This window comes from Saccopteryx bilineata, chromosome 2 (assembly GCF_036850765.1).
Source record: "Saccopteryx bilineata isolate mSacBil1 chromosome 2, mSacBil1_pri_phased_curated, whole genome shotgun sequence".
Taxonomy (NCBI): domain Eukaryota; kingdom Metazoa; phylum Chordata; class Mammalia; order Chiroptera; family Emballonuridae; genus Saccopteryx; species Saccopteryx bilineata.
This window is the reverse complement of record NC_089491.1, coordinates 53,615,785-53,631,372: the sequence shown is the minus strand read 5'-3', so window position 1 is coordinate 53,631,372 and position 15,588 is coordinate 53,615,785. Positions and strand designations below refer to the sequence as shown.

The 15,588-nt window shown below is 37.1% G+C and overlaps 1 protein-coding gene across 2 annotated transcripts in view; it reads left to right on the top strand.

Moving 5' to 3' along the window:
- The window catches only part of RORB (RAR related orphan receptor B), a 196,840-nt gene that overhangs the window by 129,089 nt on the left and 52,163 nt on the right, over positions 1-15,588 (top strand). For both annotated transcript variants that reach the window (XM_066257082.1, XM_066257081.1), the window contains exon 2: positions 11,832-11,917. In XM_066257082.1, coding sequence (XP_066113179.1) covers positions 11,832-11,917 — 86 coding nt within the window. The remainder of the gene's footprint in view (positions 1-11,831; positions 11,918-15,588) is intronic.

Here is a 15,588-nt window from a genome sequence, read left to right as displayed (position 1 = left end):
CTAATGTCACATAGAAGGGCTGCTTCACACAAGTTATTCTCTAACTCAACCCTCTAATGGTAAAGGAAGTCTTTACCTGGTAGTGATAGTGATTGCTCTTTTCCATTTCTGAGAGAGAGAGAGAGAGAGATAGATAAATATCTCACATACATTCTAAATTTTAAGTAAATATTTGTTGCTTCCATAGCTAAGGGCATATTAAAAACAGAAGTGTTTGCCCTGATAGGTGGTGGTGCAGTGAATAGAGCATCGAACTGGGATGTAGAGGACCCAGGTTCGAGACCCCAAGGTTGCCAGCTTGAGCGTGGGCTCATCTGGTTTGAGCAAGGCTCACCAGCTTGAGCTCAAGGTCGCTGGCTCGAGCAAGGGGTCACTCAGTCTGCTGTAAAAACCCCCGCCCGGTCAAGGCACATATGAGAAATCAATCAATGAACAACTGAGGAGCTGCAACGAAGAATTGATGTTTCTCATCTCTCTCCCTTCCTGTCTGTCTATCCCTATCTGTCCCTCTCTCTAACTTTCTCTGTCTCTGCCACAAAAAAAAAAAAAAAAAAACATAAAAACAAAAAACAGAAGTGTTTGTAAATATGACAAAGGACAAATAATAGTACTGTTTAGTTTTAGGCTATCCAAGCAAATTGTAGGATATTATAAACCAGTTAAATAAAGCTATTATTACATTAGGAAAAAATATGTTAATATGATACTAATATTCTCATCTTATGTGGAGATCATCCTCATGGAGAAAATAATCTATTCAGGTATCTCATGAGAAGAGGAGACCTCGCTTTTATTTTACAATTTTTCTCTTTTTAACAACAAAAGGTTTCAAATTAGATTCTGATCATTATACATATTTTGGAGTATATCTTCATCCTTTCCCCTGTAGTCCTATTTTGTCTCTTTTTTTAACATACTTCAAGAAATTTAGTCTTTCTTTGTTACCAAACAGAAAGAAACATGTTTTTCATATTTTCATACTTTCTAAACAAGTGCTGAGAACTTCAGGATGGTCTCTACTATTTCTATCAATGAAGAGAATGAAAAGTAGTATTGCATGCTATCCACCTAAACTTTACTCACTTGGAATTTTATTATATGTGTGTGTTTGTGCATTTAATTAGTGATCCTGTTCCAACCCTTGAATTATCTACTTTAAAATCTATAATTTAATGGCTTTATTTTTATATTTATTAAGTATGTTCTTGTTAATTGGTCAAGTATTCTTGAAAAAGAATGTAGTATAGTAACCACATTTTAGAACACAGTGAATGGTAATACTAAGTTGAACTATATGAAATTGCCTTTGTTGACTCTTTCTTTGCATAAAAAGTGGCAATTTCATATGGTTTAAACCTACATATGACTACAGATAAAAACATGGTAGTTTAATAATTCTAAAAGCATTCTGCTACTATTTACTTTTAATTTAACTTCACTAACTAGATTCCCCCAAATAAATTTAAATGCCTAATCTGAAATTTTACTCTCATACATGGATTTTCCTCTTTAAATCTCTAGTCACCATTTGCAAGTGTGCCCTCTTCTTACGTATTTGTTACTTGAAGCCTTGTTTACTTTTGGAGACTGGACTCAAAAGCCACCTAGGTTGAAATCAATGTCTTTCTCATCCGGGCTCATTTAGTGCTTATCTCAGTCTGCCTGTATTCAGGTTATTCAGACTCTGTGGGGCTGTACAGTCATTGTTTTCATCCTGAAGCTAGAAATCTGGTTCTGCATACATCTGTGGCCTAAAACAATCAAGTATTTGCTGAATGGATTGATTTTAAAGTATTCATTACTATTCAAAAGAGGTCTTAGATGAGGGCATGAGGGGCACAATGTGGGGAGTAGAGGGTGTTATGCTGAGTGGGACACTTGAAAGCATGCTGACACAATAAATTAAAAATAAAATTTAAAACTAAGTAAATAAAGTATTCCTTACTTGTCTTTGCTAGGCTGTCTCAGATAAGCCACACTATCTCCAAGAAGCACTTTTGTGTAAATCAAATTTTCAAGTAATTAATAGTTTTTAGTACAGTTTTAGATTTGCAGAATAATTGAGCAGAGTTGTGTATATCGATTCACCACAACATACACAATGTCCTCTGTCATTAGTATCTTGCATTAGGGCCACATATTTGTTATAATTAATAGACCCGTACTGATACATTATTTTTTTATTTTTTTTTATAATTTTATTTTCCACGAATACTATACCCATCAAAGCTATCCTTCAAATATGAAGGAGAAATAAAAACATTCACAGATACAGAAAAGATGAGGGAATTTATCACCAGAAAAACCCCACTCCAGAAATTACTAAAGGGGGTTCTCCAATCAGATACAAAGAACAAAAAAAAACAGAGCCACAAGTAAAAGCTCCAAGAAGAACACAATAAAACCAAATTTAAACTGTGACAACAACAAAAAGAAAGAGGGGGAGAAGATGGAGGGATAGGGGGTGGGGAGGGGCACAAAGAAAACATTATTTTTAATTATAGTTCACAGTTCACATTAAGGTTCATTATCTGTGTTGTATTTTATGGGTTTTGACAAATGCACAGATATTTATACGTAACTATTTTATATATATATATATATATATATATATATATATATATATATATATATATATATTACTGCACAGAATAGTTACGTTACCCTAACAATTCTCAGTGTTTCACCTATTTCTCCCACCTTCTCCCCTTGAACTGATGGCAACCACTGATTTTTTTACTATCTTTACAGTTTTGCCTTTTCCAAAATTTCATATAATATATAGCTTGTTAAGACTGGCTTCTTTCACCTAGCAATGTGCATATAAATTTCCTCCATGTCTTCTACAACTTGATAGCTTCTTTCTTTTTATCACTGAGTAATATTTCATTGTCTGGGTGTATCATTGTTAGTTTATCCACTCACCTATGGAAAGAGATCTTGTGTTTCTATTTCCAGTTTGGGGCAATTATGAGTACATTTGCCATACTCATTTATGTGCAGGTTTTCGTATGGACGTGAGTTTTCACTGGGTTAAAACCTAGGAGCACAATTACTGGGTCATGTGGTAAGATCATGGAGCATTTAGAAACTGCCCAACTGCTTTCCGAAGTACCATTTTGCATTCCACCAGCAACAAATAAGCATTCCTTTTGCTCTGTACCCTCACCAGCTTTTGGTGGTGTCATTTTTTTTTTAATTTTAGTCATTCTAATAAGTATGTAGTAGCATTGCATTGCTGTTTGAATTTTTAATTCTCTAGTGACATGATGTTAAGCATCACTTTATATATTGATTTGCCATCCATAGGTCATTTTTGGTAAGGTGTCTGTTCTGATCTTTTGACCATTACTTTGCATTTAAAGAGCTCTCTGAATATTTTGGCTATAAGTCCTTTAACAGAGATCTATTTTAAAATACTTTCTCCCAGTCTGTGACTTGTCTCTTCATTCTCTTCATCCAATTTAATTTTTAACATAAAAAGCTGTATATTTTTCATCTTCTGAAAAAGAAGCTGTTTTGCTCTTTTTAAATTTTTCTCAAGAGAATGAACCTGCCTGGTCACTCCGATCATCTGTGTGACCTCATGCATGGAGTTCCTCCATTGCTGCTCTCCATCAGTGAGGCAGGGCTGCATAACATGAGCCTCCTGTTAAAGGTTTCAGCTAAACAGAGACTAGAGAAAGACATTCAGAAACACATTAAGAAACTAAGGAGTGGCAAGGTATTCACGGAAGCAAAATCATTTCTGTTTTCTTCTTTTGATGACTGGGAAAAATAGCTATCAAGTAGAGTCTATGTCTCCATTTTCATATAACATTCTCTTTCAGAGAGTTGGGTTTTGGGGCAGACACCCTAAGAATTAAACCATAGAATGTCTTCCCTTACTTTCTTCCAGATCATCTCAAACTTTACTATGTATATGCATCACAGAGATATTGTTGCAATGAAGATTGTGATGATGTTGGTCTAGGGTAAGACCTGAGTGCCTGCATTTCTATCAAGCACCCTGTTAATGCCAGTGCTGCTGGTCAGGAACCACACTTTGAATAGCAGGTCTAGGACAGCATTACGATAGATGAGAGGAATGCAATGAGTATCAGCATGATGAATACTCAACTCGGTGTTAACTAATCTGCCCCCACGAGCTGGAACAGCTCGCCAAATATTTCATTTCCAGAATTAACATGGATAACTAAAATGAGTTCATTTCTGTTTTAAACATTGCTTGACCTCCTTACCTCCACCAAAAGAAAACTTTGTGCAATTCAATTTTTAAAATAGGAAAACTATTTTTAAAAATCTTTTCAAGGGAGGCTTTTTCACACTGAGTATCTATAGACTGAACTAGCGGCTGCAATCCCAGAGTGGTCCACAGAAGAGAGAGGACATACTGCCACACGGTGTTAGAACGTAAAGCAGCTGTAGACACAGCTGACAATCATCACATCTACAAAGGAAACCTGGTACTGTGGGTGTTAATTACAGTAATGCAAGATGTTTCTGGGAATACACTGGCTTCTGTTTCTCCTGCCTTGTCAATTAATGACAAAAGTTTTTTGGTAACTAATCCTTCAATTGTCTTATTGCCCTTCAAACAAAAGAGAAATGCCTAAAAAACAGTAGCAGAAAGGACTTTTCCAGAATCCTGTGAGATTTTTAATTTCCCCTAATGCCAGGAAACTTAAAAATTCCATCAGGTCTCAAGGTGTCCACACCTGTATTACCGGGGCATCACAGAACAGTTCTCAAATTTGAATGCTATCCTGCGGAGTTCACTAAACAGCAAACACTGGTTCAGTTGGTCTTAAATAAATCTCAATCGTCTGCATTTCTAACACGCAGCAGGTCATGTTCATGCTGCTAGTCTCCAGACCACACTGTGAGTGATCTTAGAACACATTAACTGCTTTCAACCTAGTGATGTCAGATCCTACACACTCATTGTCTCATTACAATGAAAACTTTGATGAGACAAGGTGTATTCATTGGAAATTAATTCATAAATTATGAGTTAAAAACCACTATGACTTCTAAAAGTGATTTGCTTTGTTTCCAAAGAAGATATTTAACTTATCAGCAATTGCCACTAATGATAATACTAATCACTGTTGTTGTTCTTTGTGGGTTACATTCCCTGTTATTTCAGTCTTCTGGGGAGTTAGAATAGGCTGGCAGCACATAGGGAGTAAATGTTCCTATGGAAAAGGTAAATCAGCTTCTCTTCATGATAATCCTATAAATCATGCCTTTGAAAAAAGTTATTTTTTTCCATTATTATATGATAGTAATTTTTTTCTTACACTAATTTTGCATGATACATAAATTAGGAAATTATAATATTATTAAAACAAATGCTAGGTCATTTAGAAGCAATCTACTGAATGCAATAGAGAGTTCACACAGGCTACCACCCAGAATACTACAGAAAAGAGTTTGAGAACAAAGGGAGACCCAAATGCTGATAGATGTGAGGGCATTTTAGCAGGAATTAGAGGGCACTGAATTTCATACACTCTATTTGGTATTTAAGCAGGGAGCTGGGATTAAAATGTTGTGTGTCTGATGAGATGTACATGAACACAAACCTGACCTGATACCTGGAATCTTTTACAATCTCTATATACCACGATATAGAAGCAAAAGCTCAAAGACTTACTTTTTCCTGAGGGATTTATTTTTCCACACTTCTATCACACTTCAATCTTGGGGTTATTTTCTGATAAACCAATGTTACAGTGAAACCAGATCTTAGGAATACTGGCTTCGTCTTTTGGGCTTGTCATCACGTGACATCAGAAGGTATCATATCTAACAGAGAGAGACACTTATCAGTCTGCCAGAGCTTTTAACTTGGATTTGCCAAAAATGATAGATGAGATGCAGTTTGGGTAGAAGAGATGTCACTCAGAATACTGAGACCATGTTCAAAAGGTTTTTTAACCAAAATAGTCATCTTTATTGAAAGTTTTTATATAGATAAATTGCACTTTACTCAGACATTAAGAGTTTTTTCTGCACTGTCCACTTTTAGCATAACTATAAAATCTGAGAAACAGAAACTGAAAGGCAAACCCGGAATGAAAGTTTTTGTACACTAGGTACGTGTTTCTTATTTTTCTTAAGAAATGAAAGGGGAACAGATAACAAAAGATGCCACAAATATAACCTCAAACTAAAGGTCAAGAAACAGAGAAAGAATTACAGGGCACTCCTTAGTATTTTCAGATTCTAACCTTGTCCCCAGATTTTCTTTTTTTTACAGATAGTTGACATGCTAAAGAGAACTCCTACTTCACCTCATTCATTGAATACTGAATGAGGTCTTATCACATATCTTAATAACCCAGGGGCCTATTCCAAGGTACATATCCACCCCAATCTCATGATTCTGATTTTTTCTCCTCACCCCATCTATGGAAAATCAGTATTGCTTTAAAGATCCTTTTATAAATGGGAGCATGTCAAATCTCTTGGCTGTACTGAAAGAGAAACAATTTTAGGACCACTGCTGTAAAGAGTTATAAAAACCTTTTTGGGGGCATGAACAGGCGATGGCACAATGGATAGAGTGCCAACCTTGGATGCTGAGGACCCAGGTTCGAAACCCCAAGGTTGTCAGCTTGAGTGAGGGCTCATCCAGCTTGACCGCAGGGTTGCTGGCTTGAGCATGGGATCATAGACATGACCCCATGGTCACTGGCTTGAGCCCAAGGTTGCTGGTTTGAGTAAGGGGTCACTGGCTCATCTGGAGCCCCCGGTCAAGGAACGTATGAAAAAGCAACCAATAAACAATTAAGGTGCCACAACGAAGAATTGATGCTTCTCATCTGTCTGTCCCCCTCTATCTCTCTCCCCTAAAAAAAAATTCTCTTTTGGGCTCCATAGAAAATATGAAAAAGAAATAGTGATCTGGACCATACCCTCAACAGACTTACAATGTCCAGAATCTGAAAAGGGCCAGGTTGAGTTGTTAGAGATGGAATGGTAGAAATTGAGAGTCATAAGAGCACACATAGTAAAAATGTTGTCTCCAACCAGAAATGCCTCAACAGCCCAGGATTAACTACCGTTCCTAAAGGTTGCTTTTAAAAATTAAGGTATTTTGGCCCTGGTTGGTTGGCTCAGCGGTGGAGCGTTGGCCTGGCGTGCGGGGGAACCGGGTTCGATTCCCGGCCAGGGCGCATGGGAGAGGCGCCCATTTGCTTCTCCACCCCCACCCCCTCCTTCCTCTCTGTCTCTCTCTTCCCCTCCCACAGCTGGGGCTCCATTGGAGCGGGGATGGCCCGGGTGCTGGGGATGGCTCCTTGGCCTCTGCCCGGGGCGCTGGAGTGGTTCTGGTCGCAGCGGAGCGACGCCCCGGAGGGGCAGAGCATATCGCCCCCTGGTGGGCAGAGCGTCGCCCCTGGTGAGGCGCATGCGGGAGTCTGTCTCTCCCCGTTTCCAGCTTCAGAAAAATGCAAAAAAAATAAAAAAAATAAAAAAATTAAGGTATTTTGATGGCTCAAAGTGATAGTCTTGAGTTAATTCATTAGCCTCGGTTAGTTCATCCAACTTGACACCTGCTTTCACAAGCACAGGTTTCTCAGGGAGCACAATAAAATATACGTTCATTTTGATAAGCAGGAAGAATTCAACACGTGGTGGCTTTGCGCCGTGGCAGCAAGGGGCTCTACGCAAGGAAAGGTCTTCAGGAGGTGCTGGGGGACAAAACTGCCGTCTCCAAAGAGAAGACAGATTTTTCACTACTCTAATTGTTAAAGAGGACCTGCCTGCCAGGTCTTGGGGTATTAAATGGATTGTACTTCATAAATTGTTCTAACAAAAGGTAAAACATGAAATACTTTTAAATCTTTTATGACTTTTTTGATGTTGTAAGATTAGCATTTCAAAAAAACGAAATCTGATTACTTTATAAACAAAAAAAAAATTAATTGGTAAATAAAGTTTTAACTAGAGTTTCCACAAAGAATTACCAATAAAAAATATATATATATAAGTGAGAAGGAGATAAAAGAAATGGAAAAGGCCATGGTCGGTTGGCTCAGCAGTAGAGCATCGCCTGATGTGTGGAAGTCCTGGGTTCAATTTCTGGTCAGGGCACACAGGAGAAGCGATCATCCTCTTCTCCAACCCTACCCCTACTCCCCCTTCCACAACCATGGCTCACTCGAGCAAGTTGGCCCCTGGCACTGAGGATGGCACCATGGCCTCGCCTCAGGTGCTAAAATAACTCGGTTGCTGAGCAATGGAGTAACGGCCCCAGATGGGCAGAGAAGCGCCTGATAGAGGGCTTGCTGGGTGGATCCTGGTCTGGGCACATGTGGGAGTCTGTTTCTCTGCCTACCTGCCTCTCACTTAATAAAAAATTTAAAAAAAAAAGAAATGGAAAGACTGAGAAATAAGCAGATCTCAAGCCATTTCTCAGGGTATTGCTGTGCCTCTGGGTTTTTCTCTCAGCGCATGCTATTTTTTATTTAATCCATGAGTCAAGCAAAAGTATTAAAGTTGAACTCTCTCCCCAGTTTTCTTACACACCATCATTATACAGGTGGTGAGGTCCAAGCCACCAAATCCTCCCTTGATGTTCAGTTTAAAACCATGACAGATAGCATGTCACCAGATCTGTAGTCACTGCAAGGCAATTGCACATGAGACTATGGCTGATGTTGTGGTACAACATTTAAAAATGGAAAATATTGGAGTGTTTATGTGACCTATTGTCCTAATCAGTGTCTGAGATTCTCTGTCTTAAAGATGTGCTTTATAAAATGCATAGCATGAATTATGTCGTTGTAGCTCAGAAGCAGTTTATTTTAAACAAGAGAAACGGATTAGTATTTTAAATTATTTAAGTTTATCTTCATCTATAATAAGCCTCACATGTTCTATTTTGCCATAAGAAGTAAAAATGGTCATAAGTTTTCTAAACCAATAATCCCTTTCTACACACAGCAACACACATAGACTCTTTTAAGTGGCTTCTTTCTCTTTAAAAATAACTGTCATAATGTTTATGGTTCTTCAGGATTACATGTTGAGCTAGGATTATAAATATGTATAAATATGCAGGTGCTCTATCGAATCATTTTTTACCCCATTTGTATTTCCGAAGTTGTGCAAGATAACCTTTGTGGCTTTCAAAAACATCTTCTCACATCCCAGGAGGCAAATTACCTCTATTTTCATTTCCTTTAGAGTTAGATCATTTTATAATTAAGAACTTATTGAAGCAGATTCTCCCCATGTGTAAGTTACTCCCTGAGGAGTAATTTATGCAAAGAGCCACTCTGACTTAATATTGTATAAGCCTAACAACTGTACAATAGATACCTGGGATTCTTAGTCAATTTTGTAATCATTGTAAAGAATTTACTGTTTGAAAGGTTAACCCTTTAAAAAATAGTACAAATATCTTATAGTTTTACACATTTGATATTTTTAAAATAAGATTTTTAAGAAAGAAATAATAATGTGGTTTATTATATTTCCTGTCCATAAGCATTAGAAATACCAGCTAGCCATGGTGCTGTTGCTGCTGCTGCTGAAGAGTGACATTTTGTAACTCTGCTATTTACAAGGCACTTCTACATGAAATAGCTCATTGAATCCTCACGAGTCTATGAAGTTTGTCAGCTGAGCTTTATAAACCAGAAAACAAAATCGGAGATCTTATCTTTGCCCTGACCCCAGTCATTAACAGATTAGGGACTGAAATCAAGGGGAACAGAACTGCATAACCTGACATCAGATCTCTCAGAGGGTTTTCCATATCACAAAATCTTGAAAGCAAATACTAGTTCATATAATCTGAAAGCTAAAAGTATAGAAGCAAATAGAAATAGTTTAATAAGAATTTGAGTTGACTTTGTCTCTTCTGATTTTTTCTTTCATTATCTCTATAGCTGATGCTACTGGAATAAGAGAGAAATTTAAAACTGTATTCATATTGCATCTTTGCAAGAGGCAGAACTGAATGAAGTATCAGGAAAATTGGCTAATTTCTGGTTTCCATCCCCCAAGTCAACTCAAAGACATCATTAGCCACCTCAACCCTGTTTTCTCATAGAACATAACACTGAGTTTTTTGCTTATAAAGATGATTTAAACTCACTATGAAATATTTAATTTCAAAAAATTTAATGTGCTCCTAAAGCAAAGTATTATCTTTTTTAAATCTAGAACAATAAGAAAAAGAGGGTGATGCCTTGCATTTATTTGTTTCATATATTTAAGGGTTAGAAACTGCAGAAAAGCATCCAGGTGGCATGTTTATATACAAACATTTTGAAGTATATCTTGCATATTTTAAATTGAGAGTGAGAAAAGTTCATCTTCCTAGTGTATATAATTGTAACAACACTTAGAATAGGAATTACTACAATGTAAGTAAAGTTTATCTCATGAATTCATCTATAACCTCAATGCTACTGATTTAAAATAATCTTTTGAAGAGTAGCAATATACATATGCCTACAAAATATCACACCAAATTATACACACCCAAAATGAAAATCCCATGCCCCATCATAATCCACAAAGTAGTTGCCCCACGAACGTTCCCATTTTTATCAAACCTACTACTTAATCTCTCTCTCCAGGCTAGAAAGCTAAAAGTCACAATCTTCTTCAATTTCCACCTCTGTGTCTTTTCTGTCATTTATCTTCTCAGCTCTTTCTTTGAACCATCTTCCTATTTGCCTCTGTCTTTCCTTTTATCCTGCTACCACTGTAACCTATGCTCATGTCTCCTAACACCCAGGTTAGGCATAGCTGTTTGTTTCCAGTTAGTCTGCCAAACTCAACTTTGTAAAGTACTCAGACCCCCACTTTCATCATTTCTTTCTGCTGTTCACTTCCTTGATTCCTTATGACCAGTAATATCAGCTGAAAATTTCTCTGAATGGCTCCCAGTAGCTACATAATCTGATACCACTTCCTCCTTCAACCATGTGGCCCAGCTTTCCATTAGAGCCACATTGATTGTCTCAATGATCACAACCCACAATCATTCCAGACCTTCTTCTTTCATTCAAGGCCTTCTTCAATCTATTCTGCTTGCTGAAATACCCTTTGCTTCTCTTCCGCCTAACCAAATCTGCACAATCTTCCCAATCAGCCAATCTGTTTTTGTGTCCAGTGAAATGAGTACCCACCTGCTTTATTATTTTTTTCTCCAATATCCCCATATATCAATTTTCCTTTTAATTAGATTATTGATGTCATTAGTGTATCATATCTTATGTCAACAACAATTATTATTTTAGTGGACATATAGAGTATACACAATAATATTTGACTGATTTATCACTGGCATTTGCACAAGGAAACATTCAGCCACATACTGTATAAAGTCACCACTACCCCCTCCAGTTTTGCTTTATTTACCTATTGGAAGAATTATTAGAATAAGCCAACGTGATAGCTCTCCTCCACTTAATGTTTAAAGTACAAAATAAAAATTAAAAAAAAACAAACAAAAAAATAAAAACCAAAGCTTTAGTTCCCAGGGATTTTTGATGCACATTATTTCAAGGCCAAGTTTATAAAACAAGAAATGGTGAAGGCAAAAATTTACAAAACTTCTGGTCCTGGATTATATTTTTTAGTTTGAGAAAAAGAAAGTAAACAAGATGGACCCCCTTTCAATTAGAAAAAACTTAGAACAGCCATTCAAATAGTAGTGAATGATCCCACACCACACCCCTACCTCGATGCCAGGTTCTTTGAACACTGAGGTCATGGCCTGGAGAGGTGGAGAGGGAGAAAGAAGAGTGAAAGTAAGAAGATAAAAACTCTGTGAACTCAATTTATCTGCTTTTCCCTTTCAGCACAAATTGAAGTGATACCATGCAAAATTTGTGGCGATAAATCCTCCGGGATCCACTACGGTGTCATCACGTGTGAAGGCTGCAAGGTATGGCACTTTAACACAGCACTGCCCACAGCACCCATGCTTGCCTCAGGCATCTGTGTACCACATGATGCATGTGGTGACATCTTTTTAAAGAAGGCCTGCTATAGGATTCTTGTGCCTGCTGCTGACATTTGGGAATTCTTGCTTGATGGGTGGGTGGGTTGATTTTCCAGTGCCTTGGCCTTTCACCTTCTTCCTGTTGTCTAACAGGTCAGCAGATGCTTAAAAATGGATTGTTATGTAGAAGTTTGAATTATTCACATTTACAGCGGTATAAATGCTGATTCTTCCTTTTTCAACAGTATTGTCTCCAGTAAACTCCAGGGCATTTATTACTGTATTTGTTTGCCTCAGAAGAAAGCCAATGTAACAGTTGCAATATGCATATGGCCACCTTTTATTCTCACATTCTAGAAAAATTTAAAATAAAGAAAAAAGAAACTGAAAGCATGAAATGTTAGAAGGAAACCAGATAATCTCTAAATTAATTAAAAAACATCTGCCCAACCTCCTCATTTTTCAATGAGGTCCTGAGGTATAAACAAGATTATGTCATTTGGCCAATGTCACTGATCTAGTTAGTGAGAGAAAATGGCCAACAACATGGGTTATTTTACTCTTGGTTCAGTGTTCCCCTCCAGGACAGATTCAACCAATCCTTCCAAAACAAATTAATTCCTATGGGCAGGTTGCTTTTAAAATATAAAGCTGAGATGGACAGACAGACAGACAGATAGATGATAACAAAAACAAAGTTGTGATAGTAGTTAACTAGACCTAAAGTGAAATAAGAGCAAATTGAAACTTACTATTAAGTTTTTTTAAATTAATACTTAGAAAGAAAGAGAGAGAGAGAGATTAAACATCAAGAGAGAAATAAAGACAGTTTCACAACTAATTTTAAAAGGCAGTGTGTGACCAGAACAAATAAAACACGACTTCAGTTTAGTTGAGAAAAGAGATATGCAGGTAAAGTTACTGGTAAAAGCAATTATATTTTTGGTCAAAAATGCAAGAGAGTAAATCATTACTTTAAGATCAGTAAGCTGAAAGTGTATATCACAAAGCTATATGCACAATTATAGAGTCTAAGAACCAACCTTAATCTTAAGAGTCTTTCAAATATAAGTAAAAAAAAAAACATACTATATCTGTCGAGTAGTAGTGCTCTGTGAAAACTTGGCAATGTCTTATCAGATTCAAAAAAAAATAAAAGCATGATTCCTGGAATTAAAATTGGAGAAAAAAAAAGAAATGAATGAAAATAAAATTGGGGGCCCTGGCCAGCTGGCTCAGTGGTAGAGTGTTGGCCCAGAGTGCTGATGTTCGGGGTTCAATTCCCAGTCAGGGCACACAGGAGATACACCCATCTGCTTCTCTGCCCCTCCTCTTCTCACCTCTCTCTCTCTCTCTCTCTCTCTCTCCCCCCCCCTTCTTACAACCATGGCTCAATTGGAGCGAGTTGGTCCTGAGAGCTGAGTATGGTTCCATGGCCTCGGCTTCAAGCTCTAAGAAGAGCTTAGTTGCTGAGCAGTGGAGCAACAGTCCAGATGGGAAGAGCATTGACTCCTAGTGGGCTTGCTGGGTGGATCTCAGTCGGGGCACGTGCGGGAGTCTGTCTCTCTGCCTCCTCTCCTCTCACTGAATAAAAACCAAAAAGAAAAAAAATTTGAGAAGGGATGCAGAGAGAGGAGAATAACATTAATGTACTAACCCATCAACATATTAACCTGCTTTAGAAGTGATTTGCAATAATCCATTATTGAACATCATGAAATGTGCCTTTTGTTCTGTTCTTTACAGGCCCACAATTAAGAATTGCATGTTATCCTCTTTAATGCAATTTTTCTACCATCAGAAAGAACAATAAAGCCAAATTACAAATCAGCAATCTCTTACCCTCCCAAAATAAGTTATTACTACCACTGGGCAGGTAGATAAATAGTTTTCTTCATAAACATTAATAATTTCAGAATCAGAACCTTCTAAAGTTAAAGCATTTCCATCACTGTTTTGGTTTATTGTGTAATTTTAAGAGCTCTAGTCTATTTTACATAGTAATCACACACCCACACACAAATGTTTTCTGGACTAGATTCAAAGTAGAGATGTATTGTGTTTCATTGCATAAGCTCTATTGGAAAATATATGATTTCAAAAGATGAGGATACATTTATGTTAAGGAGCAAAACATTTAAAATAGTAATTTCCAAAATATTTAACTACTGAACAAATATTTTCCAACAGGTCAATCACCAAAAACAAGTATCTAGGCTCCTGTCATTTTTTCTCTTTAAAGGAGGAATCCATAACCAAGGAAATGATGCTGTTATTCTGAAACAAACTCTGAGGTTTTAGTTAAAATGACATTGTACACCACACTATTTTTTTCACTTCATGGAGAAACTCACATTTGTGAATACACTCTATTTTTCTCCAAATAGAAAACTCAAGAAATGTTGTTTCAAATAAGATGTCAGTGTCAGCAATTTAGTATCAACCTCTCAGTGTTCATAATACTGTTTTCCAGTCAACATACACAACCCTTTTTAAATAACATCAGTTCAGTTCAGCTTGTGCACATCCAAATTTCCATTCATTCAATAAAATTTGAAACAGAATTTCTTTTTCATGCCAAAGCCTCATTTGCAATAATGAACAACAGATAAACATGTAATACCTCATAATTAATGTCAAATTGGCCTTAAATTAGAGTTGTAGATATGACTCCAAAAGTCTTTTCTGTCAATTATTTTTTAGGTAAGTGGCACTAGAGTATCCAAAGATTAAAAACTACCCAATTCTTTCCTAAAATGTTAATTCCAAATTATCTTTAATCAATACCAATGGACTGAGATTATGCTTTTCTGACAGTTTTCATGGTATGTGAAATACATCATTTTGATCCCTGGGGGCTTGGTTGGATATGATCTCTCTTTTGAGGAACTCCATGAATTCATTAGAACTGGACAATCAGATATCGGACTCTGCCACCACTCCTCCTTAAATAAATAATACACATGTATTTGTGTGGATGAAACTAGACCTGTTGTTGAATGGCTTGGGGATTACAACCTCAAAACCAGTTGGCACTTCTCTCTAAGAAGATACTTGGCCACACATCCATTCCTGAAGTTCTTCACAAGTTTGGCTACGCTCTCTTTACAGTACTGTGCCAAGCCACATGGGAGCCTGAAACAAAGGGAAATCACTAATTTTGATTCTGTCTTTAAACTCTTGAGAGTTGTTTGTATTAGCATTGATTTGTAACATATTGTGTTAAAATATTATTTATCCTAATTACCAAGTCTTTTGTTGACCCTTACATTTTCTGACCAAGGAGATTGACTCATTAGCCTCACCTGAGTCCCAGCCTTACTCTATCTCCTGTTGATAGTTGAGGAAACACAGAAGCTGTTTGATGGAAGTAAAGTGACCTATCTCACGCCTCTCAGCAAATTGAATATTAGGCTTACCACCTGGAACTTTTCTAGTTTTCTTCTTGGAAACGTTGCTACTGTTGGTTACCTTTCTCTAAAATTTCTCTCAGTAAATCTGTAGACTTTCACTTTGTTGGTAGCATTTTGTTCTTTTGCTGTATTGCAATTCAAGAGCAATGCGTGAGCTTGACCTGTGGTGGCTCAGTGGATAAAGTATTGACCTGGAACACT